At 42.5% G+C, this 18,020-nt stretch overlaps 1 protein-coding gene across 2 annotated transcripts; it reads right to left on the reverse strand.

Annotated features, from left to right (window-relative positions):
- Window positions 1-3,707: 3,707 nt before the first annotated feature.
- FST (follistatin) lies at window positions 3,708-10,336 on the reverse strand. 2 transcript variants are annotated; one of them, XM_004275129.4, is made up of 6 exons: window positions 9,871-10,336; window positions 7,767-7,958; window positions 7,122-7,340; window positions 6,578-6,802; window positions 5,636-5,866; window positions 3,708-4,892 (listed from the first exon to the last, which is right to left on the reverse strand). In XM_004275129.4, exons 1-6 carry the CDS (start codon window positions 9,953-9,955, stop codon window positions 4,810-4,812), a joined length of 1,035 nt encoding a protein of 344 aa, XP_004275177.1. In that variant the 5' UTR covers window positions 9,956-10,336; the 3' UTR covers window positions 3,708-4,809. The 2 variants fall into 2 exon arrangements, with proteins under 2 accessions (XP_004275177.1, XP_004275178.1); XM_004275130.3 differs by having other exon boundaries at window positions 3,708-5,169; window positions 9,871-10,318.
- Between the last annotated feature and the right edge of the window lie 7,684 nt (window positions 10,337-18,020).

The following is an 18,020-nucleotide window of genomic DNA, read 5'->3' on the forward strand; positions in this document are numbered from 1 at the left end:
AAGGAATCAGCCACAGGAATCTTGATGGTACCAGCCAAGATATCTGAGGTCCAAGGGTGGCAAAACCCAGGGACCATCCAGTACTCATGGGGGGATTCCAGCTAAACAGAAGCTGGGATTTGGACATGTCCGGGCAGGTCTGCTGAATACTCAGGGCAGGCATGCCTGGAGTCTATTTACATGACAACTTTTGGCTGAAGAATGATTGTTTGTTGATCTGAATGGAAAGTGGAATGGGAAGAAGAGAAATGTGTCTGTCTTAGGATGCAGGTTTTGAAAAATGTTTTTTAATAAATGAGTTTATAAATTAAATAATATATCACCTTTTTGTATCTGGTAATTGTACAATTTACATTAGGATTTTTGCTAGTTTGGAAATAATTTATTACTATCTTTAGAAACCTATAGCCCTCATGTAGGAAATCCTATCAAAATTAAAGACAGATTTAATCTAGTTTACTACCAGGGATTGTGTTGGGTGTGTGAATGAAAAGACAAAATGCATGTCTTATGGCTTTGGAAATGTTGGGTGACTGATTTTTTTCTAAATTTCCATGAAATATAATGTATCTCAATTTGTTATTTGAACTGTGAACTTTTGCTATAGCACCTAGATCTTCCTGAAGCTCTGTTAAATATTAACATGGCTAAAATAGTTTAAAATTTAAAATAAATTGTTTACACTTGTGCTTCTGGTCTTGATTGGTGCCACTCCTTATTCATTGCATTTTCAAGGTAGAGGCTGGTTGATGAGCTACAATTTCACTCTTTCTTTTTCTTTCTTTCTTTTTTTTTGTTTTTTTGTTCAGGCCATGCAGCCTGCAGTGGAGGAGCAGAGTCTTAACCACTTGATCACCAGGGAAGTCCCTCTTTTTTCTTTAATTAATAACAATTATTACAGTCCTAGAGGACACTTATTCACTGGCTGTTTTTCATGTGCAAGGCACAGATCTAAGCACTTTACACATTTTATTTCTTTTAATCTTCAGAACACTGTTATGAAGGAGACACTTTTATTATCCTGGTTATATACCTGGGAAAACTGAGGCCTAGAGAGGTTAAATTCCTTGTCTAATTAATATATAGCAAGCAGTGGGGAGAACTGGGGTTTTGGTGTTTGAAGTGTTTTATCAAAACTACTAATTACTCTAAATTTTAAGATGGTTATGGAAAGGAAAAGGCTGTTTCTCAGTTCAGGTATGGTTTCGGTGTCAGAAATTCTCTCATTGCCAATTTTGATTCTTTAGCCCTTGCGAACTCACCGGAATTATTTTCCAGTCTTTTGGTCATACAAAATGATTTTTTAAATGACTCTATTTCAGTTGCTTTCCTAGAGATTGGGAAAAGCAGTCTACTGTGCACCTCTCCTTGAGAATGACTTTTTAAATCTTTAAACTTTTTATTTGGATATTATTTCAAACTTACAGAAAAGTTGCAAAAATAAAGATAGTATTAAAGATACCCATACACCTTTTACTCAAATTCACTTATTGTTAATTAACATTAACATTAACATTAACAAACTTCTTTTATCATTTGTGTGCTCTCTCTGATTACATATGGGGGAAAAAAACCTATATAAAACTATATTTTTTCTTTCTAAATCACTTAAGGGTAAATTACATACATTTTGTTCTTTCCCCCTAAATACTTCAGTGTATCTTTCCTAAGTATAGGAATATTCTCTTACTTGTATATTTCAGTAGTCAATTTCAGTAAATTTGGTTTGATACAATGCTTTAATCTATGGACAGTGTTCTAATTTTGTCAGTTGGACAATAATATTATATACAGGGCTTTCCCCCTTGGGTACAGGATCCAGTCTAAGGCCAGGTACTACACTGAGCTGCATTGTTTGAGAATGATTCTAATTACGCCAGATTTTATTTTTGCTGTACCCATACAGCATGTAAAAATCTTAATTGAAGTGGACCTCTTATGAAAATTAGACCCCTGATAGATTTTTCATTATTACTTGATATTTTGCAATTCCTAATGATGACTAGGATGAACTCATACTAATTAAAGCTAGTTACTAGCAACTGTTTCTATTAATTACTTTATATACCTAAACGAATTAGATTCTTTTGAGTCATAGCTGAAATTCTAACAGTAGCCTAATGGTATTAATCTAATTTTAATTTTAAAAGAGACTTCTATTTTTTGGTACTAATTAGCCTAATGCAGGATTACTGGAAAAGTCGGAAACCCCAAGAAGGAAAATGAGATACTGTCTGGTGTTTGAGAGGAATGATTGATGCTGACAAGTATGAAATAAAAATTATAAATAAATAATCCGGATGTTGTTTAAAAGGCAAGCTGTTGATTTTATCACTCCCCCTTGCCAAGACACACATTGGTGCCTGTTAAATTTGACGTTTTTACTCTGATGTCAATGGCAGCTTTAAAGCATCAGTAGCATCCCAGGATGAGGTAATAAATCTGTCCCAGGAAGAGATGTGAAACCATGTCTGCCTGCTGTTTCCTTACCTAAGAGCCCAACCCTAGTGGCAAGCCAGCAGCTCCTGGGCACTACAGAATTTACCATCCTTGTCTTTCCTCGGTTAATGGTGGCCTGTTTGTCTTCTGCACCTCTTTTCCCCTTTTCTCTGGGAACCGGGAGTAGAGGGCTAATGAACCCAACAGGCTCCTAATCATTATACAAACTCTGCCCACCCAAGAGGCCCCTCTGCCTTCACCAAATTTCTCATTTGGTGACCACAGTTGAGAGCCAACAGTCTCCTACAGTCATTTTTAATAATTATTTATATTAAAGAGGGTTTTCACAAAAGGGATAAACTTTTGAAAAGAACTTGGGTCACAGTCTTTGAAAGAAAGAACATATTTGCTTAGCAATGTTTGCAATATTGACTGTTGTTTGCACTTGCCCTCCTACAGTCCCAATCCTCACTTCTTTGCATCTCGTACTTGATATTTTCTAATATACTTAGGCAATGAATTAGCACACGAGTTGGAAACTTGTGATTATATAGTTAAGTATCACTATGTAGTACAATGTGTTACAGGGACAAACAATTGATGCCCCAGATGCCAATCTGAGACTCTGATAGTGTGACTTGGCTGTCTAATGTAAACTGCAAAATATTAATACATGTCCTCTTACCTTGAAAGTGTCATTATTTACTCTCCATGAACCATGGACATCATTGTGGAAATCCACCCCTGCCCCACCCTTACTTCACCAAGTCTCTAGAATTCCAACACTATACTGCCTTTATTTCTGTAGTTGATATTCTGACTTCTAGGATGTGCTGTCATATATTAGTCCATTTTCACTTTTCCTTGTGATGTGCTTTGTTTTTTAAAGCTCTAAGATCCACTGTATTTAGATGAGGAAAGATAAAGGGCACCTCTGGCTATGGAGATGAGTTTGGAACAAGGATAGCTAAGATGGTGTTTTTAAAGAGGAAACTTTAGGCTTGGTACATTGCAGGGAAGAACATCTACACTGTCCTCCAGGGCTGAGTGGTAGGTATGCCATCACTCCTACAAAGGGGTGGCTGGACCTCAGATTCCTTTCTCTTTTGAGCTCCACTGAGGTGATCTGTAATTTACCTTGGAGTTCCTACTGCCCTGGCCACTTAATTTCAGTGATAACTCTATTTCTCAGCAAATGTATCATATACATTTTTACTCAAAAGCCCACATAACTTCTTTTACATCATCAGCAATTGAGACCATTGGCTTTTTAAAATTTTTTTTATTTTTTCACTCATCATTTATTTACAAATACACATTATAACTTTTATATACATTGCACATTTACATGGTAGAAAAGTACAAAACTATATATTTAAATGAATTTATATTTAACTTGCCATGTTTGAAAATATAAAATTGCATCAGAAAAAAGTATTATGAAAAGCAAGAAACTTGAACTGATAAAGCTTTGATATAACTTTTCATGACACATTGGGTGAAAAGGACTAATTTAAAAGGTACAGCAGACTAGCTTAAAGGAAACACCTAACAAAAGGTTGAATGTGTAGCATTCCCCTTCCTTCAGGCTCCTGACACCCATATCACTCAACTTCTTTGGATCTGTAACATCTTAAAAGTACATTATTAGAAACCCAACATTGCTATCAGCCCCTCTCACAAATGTCTTCATCACAACAAGAGAACGGAAGTAGGAATTTCCTCAAAGATGTATCCTCTGTACCTTCTATCTGAGTCAGAGTTATAATGCCTTTTGGTCAGTCAAGATTCCTTGTAAACAAAACCCGAGGGATCACGTATGTACAGAACAGGCAGCAGAGAATCCAATAAATAAACATGACAGAAACTGACATGCAAGTTTGTTATAATGGAAAAGAGTCTAACAACAGTGAAATGAAGGAAGACAGATGAGTGAGTGAATAGTAAGGAATGGACTTAAATGGTTTACAAGGAAAAAAAAAAGCTTTTACTTTACAAGCAAGAGACCTCACAATAAATAACAACTGCTCTTCCTTTCACGAATAAATTTCTTCAAAAACAAGGTGTACAGTCAACCAGACATTTTATGTATAAATTATAAAACATGACACAGTATAAATAAATGTCTACAAGTCTCAACTATGGGCCTCATCCAGTAGACCTCACAATGACTGCCTCTCCGGGTCCAATGAGTAACAAGGTGGCCTGGGAGAGAGCTTTAGGACAAAGGTCCTTTATGTATAGTTTTCCCCCCAAATAAATAAGCATACACTTATTTACAGTATGGACAATATATTTTTTCTTTTTCTTTTTCTTTCTTTTTTTTTTTTTGCCCAAAGGCTATGTCAACACTGAACATTGGTGGAGGGTTTACCACTCTAGAATGGAAGATATAGGAAAGCTGTAGTCCTGGTCTTCATCTTCCTCCTCTTCCTCAGTGTCTTCCGAAATGGCTAGATGGGGGAATACAGGGGAGCTGCTGTTTAAATATGGACAACAACAGCGCAGAAGCAGCTCAGTGTACGTTTTCAAAGCCCTCTGAAACAGCCATATTACAGCGTTGCATTTTTATGTGACTTGCAGTAAGATGCTTTTTTTTGTTTTGTTTTTGGCATCTGCTGTTATGCAATAAGTTTAAAAAAAAACTTAAAAAAAAACACCATTATCTATGAAGTCAAAAACTGCAGAAAGTTCTGAAGAATCAATGGCTCAGGTTTTACGGGCAGATTCCTGAAATTAGATAAAAAGCGCTCTTGTGTTCTAGGTATAACTGCTTTGGGTCCTTAATTCAGAGTTAGTAGAGGCAGCTGCACAAAGCAGCAGCCCCTGTGTGATAATAGAAAGCTGTCTTTGAAAAAGAAAAAAAAAACAACCTTTGAAGCAGTTAGTTTAGATTCAAGTGTTAATAAAGCAAACAGCAAAGCACACTACTAAAGCAAAAGAAATTAGGGGCAAATGACTGGAAATAGGTTTTTAGAGGCGACCCCCTTGATGATCATCAGACAAATCCTAAAAGCCCAGAAACATTCCAGGCAGTTTTTCTGTGGATCGCCGAACTGCTGTTAAAATTTAGCAGCTACCTAACTTAAACAGAAGTGGGCTTATATGGGGAGGTTTTCGTGCTTTTTACGTCTCCATTCCCTAGGGCTTGCCTGGGAAAGCCTTAAATTGCAGCAAGGTTAGAAATTGCACTTACAGTTGCAAGATCCGGAGTGCTTCACTTCCAGCAGCACGCCTGAAGAGCAGGCCGCTTCCTTCATGGCACACTCGCTGGCGTAGGTGGCATTGTCACTGGCACAGACAGGCTCCTCAGACTTACTCTCAGGGCACAGCTCATCGCAGAGGGAACACCGGCCTCTGCCAACCTTGAAATCCCATAAACACTTTTTTCCACCAGTGCACTGGATATCCTCACAGGACTTTGCTTCTAGGATATAATACACCTGTGATGAGTAAATCCATTTCCCCCTTGCCCCCTTTCTCTAGTCTCCTATCCATAAATGTAAACATATAACATATCTTATTACTCACTCATGGGGGTAATGGAGATATTGTGCAAAAATGCTCTATAAATAAGACCAAAACACACACACACACACACACACACACACACACACACACACACACCCCAGTTTCCTACATACTATATTAGTACATGAAAATACTGTAGCATTTTTTTGGAACAGAATTTCACAGTATCCTTGAGTTAAATATGTATTTGATTATTTCCCACAAGTGGGATCTTTTAAAAAAAGAAAGAATTCTATCAGTTATCAGAATCTGATAACAGATCTTAGGAACTGTTAAGTAATTATTTCTTGCTTCCAGCAAGTCTAGCACTTAAAAAAAAATGTGTAAAATTGAGTGAGTTCTTTGGTTTCTAAGGAGGAAAATTGTTTCCTGTGTCTTGCTGGCATTTCAATATATATGCCAATGTTTCCGGAAGACAATGGTTTTCTTAAGGAATGCTGTGGTCATGACAGTTTACCCAAACTGGAGAGTATTTCTCTCTTTGGTGAAGCTATGTGTTTGGGGAGGCTTTGGCCTTATTTATTGGTTAACCTCAGTTTTAACACCAGTTCTAGCCTCTTTCTCTTTTTGTATTTTTTCTTTTCCTTCCTCAATCCAGAATACCTACTGATACACTTTCCCTCATAGGCCAATCCAATAGACCTGCCCAGTAGGCAGGTAGCCTTTCTCAGGTGACAGGCACTGGAGTAGGTTACTCCATCATTCCCACAGAGATACTGTTCAGAGGAGGTGGGCTCTGGGCAAATGCGGTTACATGTCACACAGTAGGCATTATTAGTCTGGTCCACCACGCATGTGGAGCTGCCTGGACAGAAAACATCCCGACAGGTCTCTGAAACAAAGAGGGAAACACACATTAATAGGCATCTTCTGGTCCTTAGGGACTGAGCATTTGATAGTATCAAGGAAATCATGAAGCATCCAGCTTTCAGAAACGTACTCTGGGAGCCCTGTGGTTTTCAAAAGAAAACTATGATTCTAGGTTGGTCCTTCAGTGTTTTAAGGAGTCTTCAGAAGTTAGAAAGGGTTCCTTTATTTGGTATCATCCTTATTATTATTAGGCTATTACTGCAGACTACACCATCCCCCGGGGGTCTTGCAGTGGGTCTATCTCAGGTAGAAAGCTGGGGGAGGGGCCGGGTAAGACCTACTTTTACATTTGCCCTGGTACTGGACTTCCAGTTCCGGCTGCTCTTTACATCTGGCCTTGAGAAGTGCACATTCGTTGCGGTAGGTTTTTCCGTCCAGCCCACAGACTGGGCCTTTCCAGGTGATGTTAGAACAATCTGGGGCGCAGACGCAGCGGGGTTTGTTCTTCTTGTTCATTCGGCATTTTTTCCCGGGCCCACAGTCCACGTTCTCGCACGTTTCTAGCAGTTGGAAAGATGCAGGGGTTAAAACCGGGGCCAGGCACCATGCAGGTCAGCCAGGAGGGCTGCGGGTGCCTCGCGCAATCGTGCTTGCCAGCAGTCCGAGCCCGGGGGCTCTCACCCAGAAGTTGAGGAGGGGCAGGTGTGGGGGACAGTGGGCTGCATCCCATACCCAGATCTCTCTCAAAGTGCACGGGTTGGCTGGCTTCACCACCACATTTGGCTAAGAAGTCCGAGAACCTCTGTCGACCTTGTTTTGCCTGTAGTATGTGACACCCAAGATTAAACCCGGATGGCTTACCAGGGCTGGGGGTGGTTAGGTGGATCCCACGAACAAAGGTCTCCCAGTCCCAAACCCCAGCTGGGCACTGGGAGGGTAAGACGCCCTCTACTGAGGGCCTACAAATTGGGGAGGAAGAGCCCTACCTTTACAGGGGATGCAGTTGGGGGCGCCCCCATTGAAAATCATCCACTTGAAGAGCGTGTTGTCATTTACGTCCTCTTCGGTCCATGAGGTGCTCAGGCGGCCGGTGCTGCAGCACTCCTCCTTGGTCAATTCTGTCTTGTACAGGACCTGGCAGCGGCCGTTCTTTGCTTGGCGGAGCCAGCAGTTCCCAGCTGCGGGGAGACAGGGGCGGGGAGGTGGGCGAGTGAGCAGTGGCGGGGTAGGGGGAGAGAGGCGACGAGCCGGCAAGGGAAGGAGACCCGGCGGGGATGGGGAGGGAGTGAGCGTGGAGGAGGAGAGACGGGAGAGAAAAGCAGAAAAGCAGGAAACAAATCGGAGGGAGTGAAGGGGTGGAGAAAGAGGGGGAAAAAGCCAGATTGAAGAGGTGGGAGGTGGGCGAGGGGGAGGGAAGGCGAGAGCGAGAAGCCAGAGCGCCCCAGCCATATCAATGTCAGTTACCAGTGACCCAGACACAACACGTGCAGCTTGCATTGACTTTTACTAGACTGTTTACTTTTATTCGTCCCATTTCATAACCTGCAGCGACTCGAAGAGCAGATTAAAGAACCTGACAAAAACAGGATGCGACGGGTGTTTTTACATGTTGCATTCATGTAGGCGGTACGAGTATTATTTGTGACAGGGGTTAAGAAAGTAGGAGAACTTGAGAGAGAGAAAGAAAAAGAAAGGGGGAGACAGAGACCGAGACAGACAGACAGACAGACAGACACACACACACACACACACACGCACACACACACACGAACAGATCAAGCAAAAGGCACTTGTGAAAAATGAAAGCAAAAAAGCAACCGGGCCCTGCCCGGCGCTGCCCCGCGCGGCCTCGAGGCGCAGCCCGCCCGACGGGCCGTTTTGCAATCCGCCAGACCCAGAGGACGCCCGCGGCCACCGCGATCTTTCGAAATCTCCCAGGGCTGCTTTCCCCGGCACCCCGGCAGCGCCTCGTCCCGAAAGGCGGGCAACTCAGAGTAGCGCGTCGCAGACGGCTAGGGACAGTGCCCGGGGGACAGTTTACAACACACACAAAATGTTAACGCTAAAGCCAGGAAAGTTACAAGTCTGCCTCAAGAAAAGAGTAGGGGGGGAAACAAAAGGCGGGGGGGAACTTCCTACTGTTTCATGGTTTTATATAACATGTATGTGTGTATACACACACCCCTATCTCATACCTACCAAGAAATCTTTGCAAGTAATTTCTCCCCCTTCCTCCTTTTTAATGTTCGGATTTTGGTCAGGAAGATTTCTCATGAATCATCCATATAACTTTAACAATAATTGGATCGCAAGCTGCTATTATTATTTTAAAAAATTCTGCCCAAAGACTAATTGAAAGAAACAAATCTAATTTTTAAAAGCTTTAGAAATTTGCATCTCAGAATTTAAATCAATTGTGGGCTCCTCACTGTTCTACAGAAAGTTAACAGTCAGAAGAACGAGGCAAAGGGGAAAAAACTGTAAACTACTCAAAAGAGTCCGGGGCAATAATTTTTTTTTTTTTTGCAGGGTTGGGGGGAGGGGGTTGGAAGAAGCATCCACTAGGCAGAAAGCTACTTCCCTCTAAAATTTTCGGCACCCACATTTCCAAGTTTGGGCAAAGTTTCTGAAACCACGTCCCCCAGCCACCGAAGAAATTTCAGTATCTCCCCCTCCCCACCCAGTCATTTTTTTAAGGTATCCACAAGACGTAGGAGGGAGGGAGGTTAGACTGCAAATGGGTCGACTGAAATCTCCAGGCTACTGATGCTTGTCCCCTTCCTCAGAGCCAAACAGGGGAGATAACATCTGAACTCATTATGTTCAGAACTTGGAGCATCTAACCCTACCTACTGAGAGAGACTCCAGCTCACCCCCTTTCCTTTTAAAGGATAACCGCGCTCCAAACTCGGCTTCAGGTCCTAAAGTGTCACTGCCTTTAGTTTTCCCACTCCTCTCCATCCCGGACTCGCTAAGTTGGTCCAACATCTTCCGAGAGCAGCGTTGCTCAGAACAGACCCAGTGGAGACGACCGAAAAGTACAAACCCCTGCCCTGTGCCGAACCTCCCAGCGCATCCCCCCTTGCTTACCCTGGGCACTGCGGTCCTCCATGAACTGGCAGAGCAGCAGCAGCAGGAGGCAGAGCCCGCCGGGCTGGTGCCTGGGACGGACCATCCTGGGGGCAGGCGCGGGGCGAGGAGCGCGGCGGCGCGGGGAGCCGGCGCGGCGGCGGGTGGCTCGGGCAAGCGGCGCGCGTCACAGAGGCGAGCGGCGAAGGGCGCAGCGATCCCGGCGCAGCCCCGCGCTCGCCGCCGGCCGCCCGCGCGATTCAATGGACGTCAGAAGCCGGGCGCAGCCGCGCTTTAAATCTAGACGGGGGTCTCCGCGGTTTGCGGTGGGCGGTCTCCCAGTGTGTGGGGCAGTGGGAGGGCGGCCGCGAGCGAGGGTGTGCGCGGCTCCTTGGGGGTGGGGAGCTTCTAAAAGTTCAGTGTGAATCAGGTGACATTTCCCACCTTCTGGAAACCCTTCCCAATTATCTGGTGGAGGTGCCCGAAATCAAAGCTGCAGGAGGGGAATCGCCGAGTTCTTATTTGCGTAGGAGCGAGAGGGAGGGGGCAGGCGACCGGGGCGGGGGAGTGGGGAAGAACACCCACTTCAAGTCCTGCACGCCGCCGCTCGCTGGTAGCGCCGGCGCGCCGGGGGTGGCGTGTGTGTGTGTGTGTGTGTGTGTGTGTGTGTGAGAGAGAGAGAGAGAGTGAGAGAGAGAGTGAGTGTGTGTGTGTGTGTGTGTGTGTGTGTGTGTGTGTGTCTGGTGGGGGCGCGCTGGGGGCTCTGGAGGCGGCGGCGGGCGGAGCGGAGCTGGGCGGCTGGGCGGGAGTTGGTCTCCGCACCGGCGCTCCTTCGCTCCAGGAAGACTTTGCAAAACGCCCGAAGAGCCCTGAGCTGCTGAAATATCCCGCTTGAGGTCGGGTCGCTGCCGTTTTAGGCCCCCGCAGTCTGGGCGCGGGACCCCGAGACGTTTTGTCTCTGGGTCTGCGCGTGCCGAGCGCTGCGGCCACCCGGAGCCCAGAGGTGTGGCTGGGAACCCCGGCCCCGGCACCTCCCACCCCGGCTGAGCCGGGCCGAAACGCGGCCCTGGGTCTCGACGAGTCAGAAGCGAACAAAAATGTTGAACACCTCAGCCCCGGCTTCTCCCCCCGCGTCACAGTCTCGACCCTCTCGTTTTCTTTTCTCCCCTTTCACTTCGCCGCTTCTGGAGTCGGAACCCGGAGCGGGGGCGCCGACGCAGGCGGTCTACCCCCCTTCCCCGGCTTGGAGGCTCCCCAGTTTCCGTCCTGTGTGTCTCCGTCTCTCCCAGTCTCCTTCTCAGCATCCCCCCCCCTTTCCCTCTTTCCCTCTTTCCCTCTTTCCCTCTCTCTCCGTTCGCGGAATAAAAAAGATTGCAACATCGATAATGAACTTCTGTAGCCTCAGTTTATTAAGCACAGTGCCTGGCATTCTTCGCTGAAAGTTGGCGGGTCTCTCATTTATAACATTTTTGGCACCGCTGAATGAAACTGAGGAGGCGATATTTCCTTTTATATAAAACGATTACTTCACGGAAAATGCTATATTGTTTATTCCAAAGCTGCCTTTTAAATTTCTATTCTTTTCGCTTCTGGAGCCCGAAGGACAACAGACAGCGAAGTATGCAGACAAAATTCTTGGACATTCGCAGGTCACTGGGATTTGTTCTCCTACGGATTTCAAATCCGCCCCTCTTCACGCCCCCAACCTCCCCCCGCCAGATCGCCGCCCCCCACGCCTTCTCTCGTCCTCCCACCCCCCATCTTCCACCACCCCCTCCCACCCCCTCCACAACTGCAAATAACTCAGTGATAACAGATTTTTTTCCACCAACTGCAGGAGATAGTGCTAATCTTTTAATAAAAGATCCCATTACAATGGGATCTGTCTGGACAGACTATAATAGATCCCGAAATACAGCCGTGCTAATATTAGAAGACAGTTGTTTGGGTGCCTCTCAGACGGGCCCAAGCCCCCCTTTGAAAGTGGGCATGAATCACAAAGCCCCGCGGCCGCCGCACCTGCACCGCGCGCATTCGGTGCAGCAGGCTGGTAAAAACGGGTGACCTCGCCGCTGCTTTTCGCTTTATAATTACCGTCCTGAGGACGGGAGGGGAGGGGCGCGGGCGGTCGGGGCGGGGTGGCGCTGGCTTTTTGCTCACTTCAGACGGCTCTGGGGGCTCCACATCCTTCTTAATCTTTCGGATTTATTCTTCCTCTCTCTCTCTGTGTCTTCCCTCTTCTCTCTTTCCCTCCCGTCCGCCCAGCCCTTCTCCTCTTTTCTCTTTGCCTCCCTCTTCCCCGACTCTGCTCGTACTCTCCCCCCTTCTCCCTCCCCTCTTGCTTTTCCACTCTTCCCTCCAATGCAGCATTAATGTAGAGTTGTTTAGTGCCCTCTAATGGCCGACGACATTAACAATTAATAGCAAACTGTCCCCTTTGCAGGAGCCGACACTCCACGGCAGAGTTCCAAAGTTGAATTTATTTCTTCTTTATTCAGGCAGATGGATATAGTGCTTATATAGTAATGTGCTGAGGGAAAGTTTGTTTTCTCCCTTTCAAATCCTCTTTCCCAGGGAAAACTTAGTTGAAGGAAAGGGGAAAGCTAACAATTATTGTTACTCGACCATTTTTTTGGTGGGGGGGGCGGTATAGATTTGTCTTTTAATAGCAGCAAGAGACACAGCTTCTGTTTTATCAAAGTTTATCAAACGTGTATCTAGGGTTGGAAAATAAATTCAATATTCTAAATACACAAATTATCTTAGATGGTAGGTGGTTGGATTTCGTGGCAGTGTTACCAATAGCCATTAAACATTTTAAGACCCAAATGTGATTATATGATTTTATATTGTCCCCAGTTTAAATACATTTATTGGTCCTGAGTCTTCTGTAGCCTCTGGAAGCTGAAATTTCTCACTTTAGGACCATACAAAACATTTAAATTTTGCTCATGCCTGGTTGTATATGAAGTCATCTTGCCTAGAGGAACGGGGGGTCATATATTAATGCATAGTTTATTTTCTCAATACTTTTGGGAAGATTGTTTTAAAGACCATAAAGTCCTCATATTTTATAACCATATAGCAATGAAAATAGTGATGTAACCTGCATGTTCTCATTATGGTTTAACTTATTCATTTGCATGTGCACTTAGAATATATTGATATAAGAAGAGCATACCCGATATGACTTTGAGGGGCGTGGGGGGAGAGCGGTCCATGTGGCTAAATGAAAATTAGAATAAAGGCTATTTTGAGGGTTTAATCAAAAGAATATTTTATCTGGACTTTTGAGTTTTTGGTTTATTCAGATAGTTATTTTAGTTTGTGTATATAGAAACAACTCATGTCACAGAACTTTCTGAATTAACTTAATCCAAGGTATGACCACACAATTCCAGGATGATGGGTAAAAAGTAAAAATTCTGTTGCTATTTTATTATCTGTCTACATAATGCCAAGTGCTCAGACCAGTCATTTGACTAAATTGACTGCATTGACTAGGTGCTTTGGCATCATGTGATTTTCTAGGCTAGGCCAAAGCAGACACAGTAGCTCTCATTGTAAAAATGCCACCACTCACAGGAGTGACCCAGAGTACCAGAGGAGTACCAGAGGCAGACCCAATACAGGATTACTTTTCTCTGCAGAGAGGGTGGCTCTAAGGGGTCAGGGTTGAGGTCACAGGCAAACACAATGTGGAAAACATAAGTGCTGTGTTGCTTTTGCCTTTGTGAATAAGCAGTTTGGTGTTTGTTTAGTGATACAAGCTCATCCTGTTTTTCAGCTGCACCTTGGATAGTATTGATCTGTTTGGGAAAATGTCTGCCCTGAATCGGCACAGATCAGTCATCAGGATTCTTGTTGGCCTGGCTTGTTTTCTGACCAATTGGAGGAAGTGAGACACAGGTCAATATTGGTCTCATATGGGCCTCCTGTGAGCATCAGCAAGAGATCCATCCCATTTCTGGGGTATGAAATGGTATCACACCTGTTCAGTGACATCACAGAAAAACAGCTGCTATTTCTTTTACTGTTTTATCTCCTGTAAATGTTAAATATTGGGTTTGTAGATGTATAAATGTCAAGGGGACATTTTAAAATAAAAATGCCTTCTTTCATTTTTGTTGTATGCTTCCAAGTTGGACTTCTTATTTTTTTCTTTCTGCTCTGCCAAAAAAGTAAATGTAAATTATGAGAAACACAATAGGACCACTTTGTAACTGACTTTCTGGGCAGCACACAAAAGGACTGCTGTTCTCTGATTGTTTTTTTGTCAGCTTCAAAAGCTATCTTCCTTCTAAAGTTTATAAATTTAAAATATTAGAGTTTAGCAAATGATTCAATCTAGCTCCCAAGATACCTATTTGAAATCATATGAAATTGTTGTTTGAACCAGAACTGACCTGGTTAAATTTTAGTCCCTAAAAAAAGAATATGGAAAGGGTGGGTGAGGTTACATATGGACAATTTGGAAGTCAGGAAGTGAGTAGCTTTTACTTTTTTGCCTTAAAATTAAATGTCAAACTTTTTTGAAGTTAGGTATTTTCCAAAATGATACTAAGATTTCAAATGCAAACAATCTTGATTAAGCGACAGAATTTAAGCACTGGAGAAATATGCTGAAGTGTTTTTAAAATCAGATTTTGTTATTCTAGGTACAAAACCGGTTACTTAATGCGTCATAGTCTTTGGTGTTGTGTAACTTCATGGGCTAGATGAGGATTGTGTGGGGGGTAATAGTTCTGTATTGGCTGAATTGTTGCAGAACTAAAAAGTTAAGAAATGTGAGTACATAAAAGCAATGTTTATCCAAGAGGTCCAAACCATCAGGTAATTACGTTTTTAAAAATGTCATTAGAATATATGTCTTTTTTAAATATAGTACTAAGAAAACAATCAATTGATTACCTGAACTTTTCTCATTTCAATGGTGCTTTTATGTTATATAGAGTCAGTCAATCATGGACAGCCCTTTTCTTTTTCTTTTTTAAAAATTTATTTATTTGTTTTTGGCTGTATTGGGTCTCTGTTGCTGCGCGTGGGCTTTCTCTAGTTGCAGTGAGTGGGGGCTACTCTTAGTTGAGGTGCACAGGCTTCTCGTTGTGGTGTCTTCTCTTGTTGAGGAGCACGGGCTCTAGGCACATGGGCTTCAGTAGTTGTGGCACATGGGCTTAGTTGCTCCACGGCATGTGGGATCCTCCTGGACCAGGGATCGAACCCATGTCCCCTGCATTGGCAGGTGATTCTTAACTACTGTGCCACCAGGGAAGTCCCTATAGATTTTTAATTAATCATCTTTCCTGAAAGGGGAATTCATTCCAAATCTAATTTGTACTTTGCCTTTGCACTTTATAAGTGTGGATCTATTTCTGGGTTCTCTGCTTTGTTCCACTGATCTATTTGTTGATCCTATGTCAGTCTCACATTGTCTTGACTACTGGGACTTTATAGTAAGTAAGGAAGTCAGGTAGTGTAATTCCTCCAACTTTATTCTTTTTCAAGATTGCTTTGGATATTCTAGTTGCATTTCCATGTAAATTTTAGAATCCACTTGTTGAATTCTATAAATACACACAAAAAGCTTGATTGGATTATGATTGGGATAGATCAATTTGGGGATAATTGAACTTTTAAGGATACTGAGTCTTCAAAACCATGAACATGGTATATCTTTCCATTTACTTAGGTTTTCTTTAATTTCTCTCAACTGTGGTGTGTAGATCCATTTTGTATTTTAACTGTCATTGAAAAACTTGCTGAAGTAGGATAATAAATGCAGTTTCCAGCTCTTTATCTCAGAGGAACTCGATGAGTTATAAAGATTTCCTGGTGCAGGATTATGTTTTCATACTTCCTAAGGCTGATTATCTATGGTCAGTCAAAAAGAATGTATTGAGCACACTTTTCAGGAGTGGTGTGCTAACTCATCAAAATCTCTTGCATGCATTCTTTTGTTGTTTCTTTCAGACCACAGATAGTCCTTTGAATGAATAATTTCTGTCACCATGAAATTTATACCCAGTGAGAGTTTAAAATTATCCTTTATTGGTTAGTGTTTTGTTGAGTAGTATTTCATAATTTTCATGTGACTAGATTCCTACTCAAAACAATCCATCATCATGCTTAAGTTTGGAGAGGTAGAAATATGCAGTTCCCATTGTGCCAACATTTAGGTGGCAGTTACTTTCTGCTTGTGTTCTTTACTGGAGAGTTATGTCATCTTTTCGTTTGTCATTGCTCTCCCTGATTCATTCATCCTCCCTGTGGTTTCCTTTCCTCTTATAACTCATTTTCCATCCACCAGAAGGATTAGCACTATAACCCAAAACTGTACCTTTTGCAGCATATATTGGCTTATTTTTTTCATGTAAATGCTACATTCAAAAGTAAACTATACTTTGTATTGTTTATCCAACAGTACTATTAAATATTTAACAATGGGTTGAGGTCAAATGATGATGACACAACATGTGGAAATACAGAACAGATGATGCATTAAGTGTTGAAATAAATTATTTCAACACATGGCGAGCCTTGCTCTTTTTTTGGACTAGAATAGGAATATGTATATTATGAAGACTAGTAGATGAATGACTTAGAGGTAGTTTTGGTCAGTGTGTGCTTAATCTCCAATAAATAGTCATTCTTTTAGCAATATAAAATTGTTAGTATGTATAGGAGGCTCATTTATTTGGTTTTCCAATACATTAGTTAAATGATTCTTCTGAACTGGCCTCAGTGTGATTTCCTCGCAAATAAGTATATGAAAATCATCAAGAGGAACCATGTGTTAATGGCTCACGTGCTGGGCAGATGGAAACATACTGGAGAAGAACTATTTAGTTGAGATCATTTTGGCCCCAAGACTTCTAATCTTTGCTTTAATAGAAAACATTGCTTTGGCCAGCCAAATGACACAACCATCACACTGTCAACATTTTCATCTTTGCCAGAGCACCAGATTTCCTGAAGAAACCTTTAGGCAATGATTCCTAACTTTTTCTTATTTGCAGTCCATCTGAGAAGCTGTTGAAAGATATGAACCATCTCCCCAGAATAGTGCACAGACATAAATACATATACACCTGCACAAAGTTTTACATCCATTTTTAGGAAGGTCTTAAGCATTTTGAAATCCATGCATAGATCCCTGATCAAGACCCCTGATTCTGAAAGATACAATTGCTAGGTGTTCCGATTATTCTGCCAATACACTCCAATCTGTCTACTTGCTTTGTAAGAACCATTCAGATCTCAGTTAGAGTGTCCTCCCTGGAATAATTCCATATATTAGTGTGTTTTACAAAATTAACCAGTGTCACCAATAGAGCAGTTGTCTTGAGAGAGTTCAAAACACACACCCACACCCACACCCACATACACACACACATACACTGGTATGCATCTAGCTATTATTTTGTCCTTTAATAATAGCTACCATGTATTGAGTACGTATTCCATGCCAGGAGCATGAAATATATCATCTCTATTTTCTTAGCTTCTTTTCCAGATAGATATTATTATCACCATTTCCTAGATCTCTCCACAAAACTGGACAATGCTGAGCCAGGAAAACTTTATAGCCTAGCATTTAGGAAGGGATTGTACTTTAGGCATTCCAGGGGGTAATGAGCAAAAGAAACAGCTCTGTAATTACTACTATATTCTAAACAACATAACATACTTTTACAGATAATGTTTTTCTACTGTTATGCATAAAATCTGCAGTTTTGGGGCACACAAAATATGCTAGCACAAATAGCCCGTAGTCTTTCTGTGGCTTAATTTTCAACGTAATTTCAATAAATATTTATTAAATATCTATGCTATTCTCCAGACTCTGTGATAGAGATAGAGAAGGAAACAAGGCAAATCTAATTGCAGCTTTCTTAGAACTTTTGAGATAACAGAGAAGGCAGATATTAAATAAGTCCATATTATAAACTGTGATGAGGATGGCCAGGTAAGGTCTTCCTAATGAAGTGACATTTAGCTGAGACCTTATGTTTGAGAGTTAGCCAGAAGAAGGTGGTGCTTGGAGAGATGGTAGAAGAGTATTTGTGAAGCCCAGGAGGCAAAAGAGAAATCATTTGAGGAACCAAAAGATGTTTAGTAATGACCAAAGCACTTACTTTGAGAGGGAAAGTGGAAACTGAGTAATGGGAGAA

The sequence above is a fragment of the Orcinus orca genome, chromosome 3 (assembly GCF_937001465.1).
Source record: "Orcinus orca chromosome 3, mOrcOrc1.1, whole genome shotgun sequence".
Lineage (NCBI taxonomy): Eukaryota > Metazoa > Chordata > Mammalia > Artiodactyla > Delphinidae > Orcinus > Orcinus orca.